Source organism: Musa acuminata, chromosome BXJ1-6, assembly GCF_036884655.1.
Source record: "Musa acuminata AAA Group cultivar baxijiao chromosome BXJ1-6, Cavendish_Baxijiao_AAA, whole genome shotgun sequence".
In the NCBI taxonomy this organism is placed as follows: Eukaryota; Viridiplantae; Streptophyta; class Magnoliopsida; order Zingiberales; family Musaceae; genus Musa; species Musa acuminata.
The window spans coordinates 17,741,409-17,752,419 of record NC_088332.1 but is presented as its reverse complement, the minus strand read 5'-3'; the positions used below and the strand labels follow the sequence as shown (position 1 = coordinate 17,752,419).

Genomic DNA, 11,011 nt, shown 5'->3' with positions numbered 1-11,011 from the left:
AGTGTTGTAAACCTACTTGGAGGCAATAACTAAATGTAAGATGAATCATTGAATATATTTTGTAGAGGAAAAACTTCAAAAACTTTAAAATTTGTGAGATGATATTCGTTAAAACTCCAACAAGGATCCACCCAATTCAAGTAGTATGAGATGTTTGAGATATTAATGTATAACAAGGAAGGTCTTTTCCTTCATATAAAGGATCTGTAAGAACTAACAAAGATCAACACAATTCGACCGACCTCACACTAAAGTCAGAGTCATTGGTAAGTTGAAACAACATGGCAAATCAAAGTTCGATTACTCAACAACAACTATAAAAAGCAATTAGGGGCCAAGAGGCATATTACAACTAAAGCAAAAGATTAAAGATTCAACAAAGATGAGGAGATGTAGTGTCTACAAAGGCTTCAACGAGAACGTTGAAGGAATAAGTTTGAGAGAATATCATAAGTAAAGTTGTAGATAGGGTATTCAATGTAATGCTCGTGTATGTCCGTGTCTTTCAATTTTATTTATGTTTTTCACAACATATAAAGGGCTTGTAGTAGGCTTGGCAGCCCCATTTTGGATGACTTTTTATGGCCATTTTAGGCTTACAAACTTAGGTAAAATTATCTATAAACATATCATCCAAGAAACCATTTAGGGATTTTCTAGCTCCATAGAGTAGTGTAGAGTTTCAGCTAGCATGACACCCTGAAGCTACCCAGGTGTCACATGGTTAGATGGGACTTTGGAGTAGTATATAGGGTCAGTTCGCATTCCATAAAAATATCTTGTAAGCACTTGTGAGAATTTTGATCATGACGGACCACCTTAGACCCTTTATTGCATGATTATTTAGAACTTGTAAAGTCTATGTTTATAATTTATATTGTCTATCAAGTGTTTGATGAAATGACTATTTATGGATCCCGAGTTAAATGTTTTCTCTAACTCATCTTATCTTTTATAAGTCTTTAAGGGGTTATAAGATGTTTTGAGGATGTTGACCCTTTGTAGATGGATATGCAAGGGTGGCATATAACTTAGGTAAAACTAACTAAGTTCATGAAATTCTGGCGTGTTACTTTTTTTACAACCAATTTGTCTCCTCTTGCTTGATGTACCTCAACCAAGCAAACTACGTCATGCACCTAATATGGCCTTTGCCAATGCATCTTTCTATGCTTGATGCACCGTAACATGGTAAAACATATGATGCTATTAACATGACATTTGAAGCCAACATGTCCTTCATTGTGCTTGAAAAAGACAAGTTCATGTTGAAGTGCAATATATGTCTCAGGATTCAACATCTATAGCCTTCATCAAAAATCAACTTTTGCTTGAAGTGGATGAATCAAAGGTTGGTGATGACACATGCTTTACCTGGTTGAATGACATAAGCACGAGGAAGTGCATTGACCATAAAGGCCATGTTGAGTGCCTTACATAGTTAGGGCATGTTAAGCATGTGTAGACGTGTTGGCCATGAAAGCCATGTTAGGTACATCACACGCTTGGCTTAGTTACAAAACGTCCAAAATAGGAGATATATTGGTCATAAAGGTCATGTTAAACATATCACATTCTTTGTCATGTTGGGGAGAAATATTGGCTGCAAAGGCTATTACAAGCACATTACATGCTTGCTTGGTTATGATGCATGGAGCATGGGGAGATGCATGGGCAGAGAAGTTCATGTTGGGTATGTCACACACTTTTCCTAGTTAGGGTATGTTGAAAATAGAGAGACACATTGAGTGCATTACATGCTTTGCCTGATTAGGGTAGCTCAAGTGTATCGTACCCTTTGTATAGCTAAGGAGCATCGAGTGTAAGGAGATGCATTGATCCATGAAGGTGAAGAGCTTATGACCCGAGATGACATCAACTAATTGATCCACCCAAGGGAGTGGATAACTATCTTTTGGACATGCTTCGTTGAGATCAATGTAGTCAACGTATATCCTCTAGCCTTTATTTGTCTTTTTGATAAATATAATATTGGCTAGCCCTGAGGGTATTGTACCTTAACAATAAACCCTGCTCCAAGTAGTTTATTGATTTCATTACTAATAGCTTGTTCTCGTTTGAGAGCCAATTTTTGAGGCTTTTGTTTAACTAGCTAAGCTTCGGGAGAGATGTTCAAATGGTGCTGAGCCACCTTCGGATCGATGCTTGGCATGTCCCTTGGCGACCAGAAAATACTTTGGTGTTCTTTTGATGAAAGCTAATGAGTTATACTTTCTTCTCATCGAGTAACATTGAGTCTATCTTGATGATCCAATTAGGGTCGGCCTTGTCTAGGGGTGTTTCGATCAACTATTCCATTGGTTCTAAGTATGGAAATGGTTTGGTAAAATCTCTTGGGTTCATAAATAGTGTCTTAGATCAAACTTTCTTAGGTAAGGAGACAACCATGAGGTAGCATTGCCGGGACTCTCTTGGGTTGCTTTTTAATTTGCCAACTCCGATACTAGTCAAAAATGTTGTCATCATATGATAGGTTGAGATAACTACCTATAGCCTATTCAATGTAGGTCATCCTATAATAGCATTGTATGCTAAGAGGATATTGTCCATCATGAACTTAGTCTTTATTGTCTTTGAGCATGGTTCCTCTCTAAAAGTAACGTGCAAGCTTAGCCCGAGGGGGGGAGATTGAGTCCCTCGTGAACCCCATCAGCAAGGAAGTTATGGGGTAAGATCATTAGTTGTAAGTCCTAATTTTTGAAAAGCGTCAAAGTAGAGGATGTTAGTAGAACTACTTATAACAATCATGACACTTTTAATATGGGCATTGACTATTCTTATGTCAACCATCATAGTATCATTGTGATTTGGGTTGAGGCATTCCATCTCCTCTTCTCTGAAAGTTATTTATTGGTTATTTTTAGTTTGGGGTGCTTGCCAATGAGGCTTGGGCATATGCTTTGCAACCCAAGATGTTGTCTCTTTTGAAGGTTGAGCCACCAATAATTACATCAATTTTTATTTCGATCAGCCCTTTGAGGTTAGGGTGATGGCTCCCGATGCCTTCAGATGAATTATTCAAGGTGCCCTCATCATATGAGTTTCTTGATCTAATTCTTTAGGTCATAACAATCTTATGTGTCGTGGTCATAATCATGATGGAAACGACAATACCTGGATTTGCTTCTTTTTTCAAGTGGAGTTATCATTGGTCGAGGGTCTCTAAGCAAACCTTTCTTCTTTATCTGTAAGAAAACTTTCATCCTAGTTAGGTCTAATGGGGTTAGCTTAGACTTCGGGTGAGATAGGTTAGATTGTTCACCTCTCCTCCGTCGTTATGACCTAGGGCCACGGTTGGATTGTGGTCACTCTTTTCTTAGTCTTTTGTGGGATTCCTCATGCTTGCTCAAAACCAAGGCATTGGTGACGATGTATTGATTGGCTCTTTGAAGTATTTCGAGTACCATCGTTGATAGCCATTCTACTAATGACCAAACGAGGCGGGAGAGCTTTAATCTATTATGAAAGACTAGATCATGAGTGAGGGGTGAACATTATCCATGCATTGGATCTTATTAGTAAATCGATTGACAAAGTTCGCAAGTGTTTCCTCCTCGCCTTATTTTAATCCTTAAAGCATTGCGATCATGGGCCTTAAGGAAGTGGAGCTCAAACTCTTTTTCTAACTGAGCAAAAAAACTAATAAAGTGAGGTTTAAGGTAAGCATACTACTCTCTTGCCAAAACCCCTTAGGGTAATTAGGAAGGCACGACACATTAAGACATTCGAGGTGTCATATAATAACATTTCCATATGAAAGTCAATAATGTGTTCCATCGGGTTAGTAGCATTATTCCTGAATTAGTGGGCATTAGTTCCTTTTATATATTCTGAATGAACGGGGATTAGGCTGATGTAGAATTGACTTACCTTTTCCCCCTAAATTGGTGGAAGTCACAATGCATTTCTTCTAAATATAAGTCCATTTGTTAGAATCGGATTCTCAAGAAAATCATTGAGTCAATCGAGCGAGTCTCAAACCCAAATAGAGCAAAAGGGTGGCAGTGTCATCTACCAAGTTCTATGGTTGGGGAATGGTTAAGATAGAGAACAAAATGTAATTGCAAACCGAAATACGACATTCGTACGATAAAAGCAATTTCGATATGAAAGCCGATTCGGAACTTGCTTTAACTTAGATTAGGCGAAGTGTAATTAAAGTAAAGCTATGAAGGCAGTTTGCAATTAAGATAGAGAACATAAAGTAAATACAAATCGAGATTTAGAGTGGTTCGGTCAATCTTGACCTACATCCACTTTTGGCTTCCTCCTCCGATAAGGTCACCGACGTCCACTAGAGACCTTCCTTCAATAGATGAAGGCCAACCACCCTTTTATAGTTTCACTCCTTTTGACGGGCTTAGGAGACAACCCATACAGAATTTTCTCTCCTCTCTTGAAAGATCAAAACTTGAAAGAAAAGAGGGAGGAGAACTTCTAGCCTTTACAACAGGTTTGATGGGTCACGAATATGTGGGGGGGTTGGCAACCCATCACTCGGAAGGACTCTAACAAATGCCAATACCTGGGGCTGAGGACTATCGTTAGTGGTTGAGATGGAGATATCATTTGTTGATCTAGTTGAGGCGGAAGTAGGGCTACCACTTATATTATACCAGCCAGTGCTTACGTCTATTGTGTGAGATTTAGAAATGCCTCGGTAAGAATGAGGAGATGTTGTCTAGCACTCGTGGAGTTAAAGATTTGGGATCATTAAGTGATCACCAATATTGTAGTGGTGCTCATAGAGAGGTGGGTGCATTCGTGTGGGAGAAGGGTGGTTACTGTCTCGTTTGAAGAAAGGTTTCTTGAGTTGGAGGCAGTGTTTCATATGGATGCTCATGAATAGGATCGACTCTTGGATGCTCCTATGATATCGAGCCCTCGTTTTAGTACCAAAATATTAGAAAATTTTATCATTGATGTCTGTAACAACATGACATGGCCCTAACTTAAGTGAGAGAGTCATCTAGAGTGATGCAAGGATTTTCCCCCTTAATTCTTACACAAAGACCGAGGTTGGGGCAATTCTCCCCAACCGATCCCTCTTACATTTAAGTTAGTAACCTTATTTTTTTCTCCTTCCCTTTTTGGGAGCTTTGAATGTGTTTTATACTAACCTCCAAATGAAAAAGAATACTTTATGTAGATCTTGCGGAGGCAATGATTTGTAACTCACCAAAAGTATCCTTTGATCTTCCTAGAATATGTTGGTAACTGATTATACTAACCTCCAAATGAAAAAGAATACTTTGTGTAGATCTTGTGGAGGCGATGATTGTTAACTCACCAAAACTACCCCTTGATCTTCTTGGAATATGTTGGTAATCGATTCGAACTATTATTTGATGTTCTTGAAATATTCTTATAAATATTCCGTAGGAGAGTTGATCCATAACTGATCCAAACTATCTCTTAATCTTTTTAAAATATTCCTATGGATATTCCATAAGGGAGCTAATCCATAATTGATCCGAACTCCCTTAATCTTCTTGGAATATTCCTATAGATATTTGGTAAGAGAGTTGATCCATTACTTATCCAAATTATCTCTTAATTTTTTAAAAAAATTTCTATAAATATTTCATAAGAGAGCTGGTCCATAACTGATTCCAACTGTCCCAAAGAGGATACGAAGAAACTAAAGAAGTAGTAGCAACTACCAAAGAATAAAAAAGTTCAAGAAGAAAAAGATAGAAGAAATAAAAGAAAAAAATCTAAACATGAAAAAGAAAAATCTATAGAAGATAATAATAATAACGATGATGATCTAGAGAGGAAGAAGAAGAGTCTACAAAAGAAAAAAATCAAAAAGAAAACTAATAATATGAAGAAGAAGATGCCAAAGAATAAATAAAAGAAAATGAATCCCAAGAGGAAGAACAAGAATCTAAAGAAGATAATAATAAGAATAATGACGATAATGGTAGCCATCTTTCCCAGCTGCATATTTGGTGTAAAGATTCTATGACAGCAATAGAAATGGTTGAGTTTATGATAGGCTCGTCCTTCCTAAAGCGGTGTAAGGATTCTATGACAACAATTGAAATAGTTTGAGTTTATGATAGGCTCGTCCTTCCTAAAGCTTCGACTTGGCTGGAGTGATGAAAACTACAAGGGTTACGTCAAGCTTGTGAGAGAGCAGAGCAAAGTAGAGCATTTGGCTGCCAACTTTTGTTTGACTGTCATGAGAACAAACCATCTCCTCCCCTCAGCTCAGCAACCTTTTCTTCAGTCCTTGGAAACCATAGGGAATACTGCGTAGGAATCCACACGAGCCTCACAAATCCAATTCTGGTAGGGAGTCAACCATTTCATTTCTTTTTATTGCTTTCCCAGTTAGGAAGCCGTCACTGAATCCACCGACCTAGTAGAGCGAGCGTTCATCTCCCATCTCCCTCCCTCGTACCACTACGCCAGAAATAAAAAGCAAAGTTACCTTTGCAGTAGACCATCCCATAAAATCCATACATTAATAGGAGCTAATTATATATCATCTATTATGATTAGTTATCTTTAATATTTTGATCCTTATATTTTTAAAAATTATATTATAATATATATTTATAAAAATAAAATATTTAACATTATTTTTTTCTTGATTCTACTGATAAAAATATTACACATGATCAGTGATAAATCAAAGTAAAGTAAAATTAGTATATGCTCAGTGATAAATCTTATGATATTTTCATTAATAGAATCGATGACGGAAAGAGAAATAAGATTAAATATTTTACTTTCATAAATATAATATAATGATCTTGATATATTTTTAAAAATATAAAAATTAAAAATTAATTATAGAAATAACATATAATTAGCTTAGAGAAAAAGGAAGATATGCCCAAAAAAAATAATATTAATAATAAAAGCTAAACAAAACCTGCCATTTTATTCATTACATTCAACTCATCTGTCCATTCGGTCGTGTATTTATGTCGAGTCTTCTTCTCTCTCTCTTGCCGTGCGCTCGATTCACTGCTTGCTGGGAGGCTAGAAGAGGATTAAGAGAACAAGAAGAAAGCAGAAGGATGAAGGTCTTGTGGTTTGTCCACCTTTGTTTTCTCTGGTTGCTGTTTACACTTGGACTTGCTGCGGACTACCAGCCCTGGAAGAGGCCCGGCGGGTTCGGCCTGGGCACCATCAAGAGCAATGCGTTTCCCCCGAGCCCTCCTGTGCTCGTTAATCTGACACTCATTCCATCGGCTGCTGCTAAAGGAGCTGGTAATCCATCATTTCTTGTTTGCCTTCTTATCCAAATTTGATTAGTTTCTCTATGTTTCTGTTTTTTCTTTTTATATATATACTCTCTATGTTTCTTTTTTCTTTTTCTTTTTTTAACAAGGAGTAAAGAGTAAACCCAATATTTGATCTTACGACCTCGCATCTTTCTTCAATCAACATATGTCACGATTTAGCTGATTTTGTCTTAACCGCCGGTAAAGCGTCAACTCCGTCGCAATCTCATACGGTCGGTCCGAAAAGGGCTCAAGAGACCAAAAATGGGTTACCGATCCTAAAGTATTATAACTTGAAATCTTAAAAATATAGTTCAATAAAATACCTTACTTTACAACTAAAACGAACACTGTTTGTTCACTCAGAACGATTGCAGATCTAATTAGCCCATATATTTCTTACAATTTTTAATTAATAGTGATTAATAAAATGGTGATTTTTTAATTAAAAAAACATTCTATGTCGTATCTTAGTTCCTCGTTAACTGACACGTGCAGTCTGTTTGGATGGCACTGTTCCTGGGTACCATCTGCATCGAGGTTTTGGATCAGGTGCAGATAATTGGCTAGTGGACTTAGAGGTGAGATGACTCTCGTTTTAGTTTTGGATGCATTATGTTAGTCATTTTCCAGAGAACATTTACGTGAGATCGAGCATGAGCATGAGCATGAGCATGAGCATGAGCATGTGCATCCGAATGACTACTCAAAAGACGATTAACCGAACGTCGTCGTCTTAGGGAGGAGGCTGGTGCAACGACGTCGGGTCATGCCTCTACGCCATTAAGGGTCATCGTGGTTCCTCAAATTACATGGAGAAGCTATATTTTGATGGGATATTAAGCGACAAGCCGGAACAAAACCCTGGTACTCATCCGATTCATTCATTCATTCATTCTTTTACTTTTCTCTCCGTCTTCCAAAATGATTTGTTTGGTCAAAGTTCTCTTGATGGTTTTGATATGTCGCAGACTTCTACAACTGGAACAGAGTTGAAGTTCGCTATTGCGATGGTGCATCATTCGCTGGTGAGGGTTTCGATGGGGTGAGTAAGATTACTTGAGATGTGTTGGTCTTCTTCTCGTGCTAAAATTATCTCTTTCGTGCACTACTGATCAGCAACTAAATGACAGGAACACAACCTTTATTTCCGAGGTCAACGGATCTGGTCAGCTGTCATGGAAGACCTCATGTCAAAAGGAATGCGTTCCGCCAAACAGGTTTTCCTTCTTCATCTTCAACTTCATTCCTTTGGTCTCTGGAATTCCATCGACCGCTCATGTAATGCCTGCTGCAGGCCCTGCTTTCTGGTTGCTCTGCTGGGGGTTTGGCATCCATACTACACTGCGACGAGTTCCGAGCATTGTTTCCACAAACCACCAAAGTCAAGTGCCTATCTGATGCTGGATTCTTCGTTGATCTGTAAGCCATGCCATATGCGCTCTTGATGACCCCCATCATTTGTTTGCTCAAATGCCTCTGCGTTGATTGACTGTGTAATATTCGTCTGTCTATTTATGAATTCAGTGTCGACATAAGTGGTGGTCATGCCGTACGATCCTTCTACGATGGAGTAGTCACTCTGCAGGTGATTTACTCGATCTGGCTGTCCTAAGTTTCACTGCACTTGAATAATTTTTACAAATCACAAGCTTTCCTTGCCACTTAGTCTGATGTCTTTCTGTTCTACCTGTGCAAAACTCCTGTGGATGTAAAGGGAGTGGCCCAGAACTTGCCCAAGTATTGTACTTCCCGGATGAATGCAACCTCGGTAGGCTTTCTTCCCCAATGAGAGTATCTTATGGATCTACAAAGTGAACGAGTGATGATGATTTGTTTCTTTCTTTAAATTTGTTGCAGTGCTTCTTCCCACAGTACATAGTGGCTAATATCACAACTCCGACTTTTCTTTTGAATGCAGCGTATGATACATATCAGGTATGTAAAGAATGCAGTTTTAGTTTCATGCTTGTTGCAGTTTTAGAATCATCGGGTCCTTGTTTCTCTTACATAGTGTACTTGAGGCCTAACTCAATGATAGCATAGGCAATGGCTTCATGTTGTGACTAATCATGTCCGCGAGTAGTCTCTTTAACTTCTCACCATGCCTAATAAGTCATTAGTTCTTGTCTCCCCTTGCATGGTGCATATAACTGGTCACTCCACAACGTGACGTCTTCTCTATCATGTTGATAAATAGCCATGAGATAACTAGCCTGTTAATTTTGTTGAGTCTAAATCACTGGCTCAAAATGTTTCATTCCATATTAATAATTATTAATAATTATGAACTCATATAACCTTTATAAATTTATTCATGTCATCTTCTACATAGGACTAAATCGAGATACTATCTAGTATTAAATAAAAGCTCATTCCTTGTTTATGTTTTCTCAGATTCAACAAGCCTTAGCTCCTATCAGCGTTGATCCTAAAGAGACTTGGAAAGCGTGCAAGTTCAACCATTCGGCATGCGATTCGAACCAAATGCAAATTTTGCAAGGTATGAATCGCTTAATTTATTTCATCTTTAATGTTGATGAGAATTATTATCATCAAGACTATCCTTCTGTCAACAGGATTCAGGAATACAATGCTTAATGCTTTACAAGGATTTGCTGCACTTGACAAAAATGGGCACTTTATTAATTCATGTTTCACCCATGGTCAAATATACGATCCAAATAAATGGTACAGTGACAATTCTCCCACCATCGGAAATAAGGTGTGTCCATCTCTTATAGATTGAGTATCTTCTATTTCAACATATTTTGTTTCTTATGATATTAGAAAGCATTGTTGTGAAAAGCTAAGATTCACCATCAATTTGGCTTTAAAATTTTTAGTGATATTTGATTAGAAGGGTTAAAACCTCGTCCTATAAATTTTTAATACTAAAATGTTAATCTTATTATGATAGTGTACTTACCTAATCGAAAATTTACCTGACTAATCGATAAAGACCTTGACCATTGGTGTAACAAGGTCTTACAATTTAATTCTGTTTTCATCATTCATCTTTATATATGCATATATACTTACTTACATTGGCACTGTTGTGGTTAAGTGTCATCCTTATTATGTTGGCTCTGTTTCTGTGCAGAGAATCGCAACATCAGTTGGCGACTGGTACTTTGATCGATCCCAAGTAAAGGCGATCGACTGTGCTTACCCTTGCGACAACACTTGCCACCATGACCTGTAACACAAGGCGAATGAGGAGTCAGAAACACTAATCGTTTGATTAGTTCTCCCATACAAAATCTTAGAACAACAAAGCAACAAACAGATGTCACTCCTTTCTTCAGTCGTAGTAACAACAGGAAATTGACTCCTGAGTTCTTATTTCTGTTGTAGTATGTTAACAGAGATTTACTGTACCTACTGGTTATTGTTGTGGTGCAAACATTCACTGATAGAAAAATTGAAAATTTTATTGCTTTTGTAAATTTCAGAACCTAAAATTGCATGAGTGTTGAATCAGAGAAGCAATTTATTGTACTATGGAATATCACATCTATGAAACAGCTTGGGAGAATTAATCCATATGGGACCAAAAGGCAACAGCCGGAAGAAATATAGACCAAAATCTGATTACAGTGCAATAGGAAGTCAACCAACTATCATCATCAAAATATTACTTGAAACTGGGTTTCAGCAATTGATGAACTATGCATCATAAACTAATCCTGATGGATAACGTTGCACCTCAAACCAAATGGTAATAGTAAGAAATTTGAACCCGTACC

At 37.6% G+C, this 11,011-nt stretch overlaps 1 protein-coding gene across 1 annotated transcript; it reads left to right on the top strand.

Annotated features, from left to right (window-relative positions):
- The first annotated feature begins 7,947 nt into the window (after positions 1 to 7,947).
- On the top strand, positions 7,948 to 10,586 carry LOC135677750 (pectin acetylesterase 3-like). The gene is made up of 10 exons (XM_065190135.1): positions 7,948 to 8,129; positions 8,234 to 8,307; positions 8,396 to 8,482; positions 8,560 to 8,684; positions 8,790 to 8,850; positions 8,980 to 9,033; positions 9,123 to 9,200; positions 9,660 to 9,765; positions 9,842 to 9,987; positions 10,366 to 10,586. Exons 1-10 carry the CDS (start codon positions 8,075 to 8,077, stop codon positions 10,465 to 10,467), a joined length of 888 nt encoding a protein of 295 aa, XP_065046207.1. The 5' UTR covers positions 7,948 to 8,074; the 3' UTR covers positions 10,468 to 10,586.
- The last annotated feature ends 425 nt before the right edge of the window (positions 10,587 to 11,011 follow it).

Excerpts from the sequence above, each read along its gene's own strand:
- LOC135677750 (XM_065190135.1), top strand. The coding sequence starts at position 8,075 with ATGGAGAAGCTATATTTTGATGGGATATTAAGCGACAAGCCGGAACAA. Across the intron at positions 8,483-8,559 it reads GAATGCGTTCCGCCAAACAG|GCCCTGCTTTCTGGTTGCTC; the intron begins GTTTTCCTTCTT and ends TGCCTGCTGCAG. Across the intron at positions 9,034-9,122 it reads CCCGGATGAATGCAACCTCG|TGCTTCTTCCCACAGTACAT; the intron begins GTAGGCTTTCTT and ends AATTTGTTGCAG.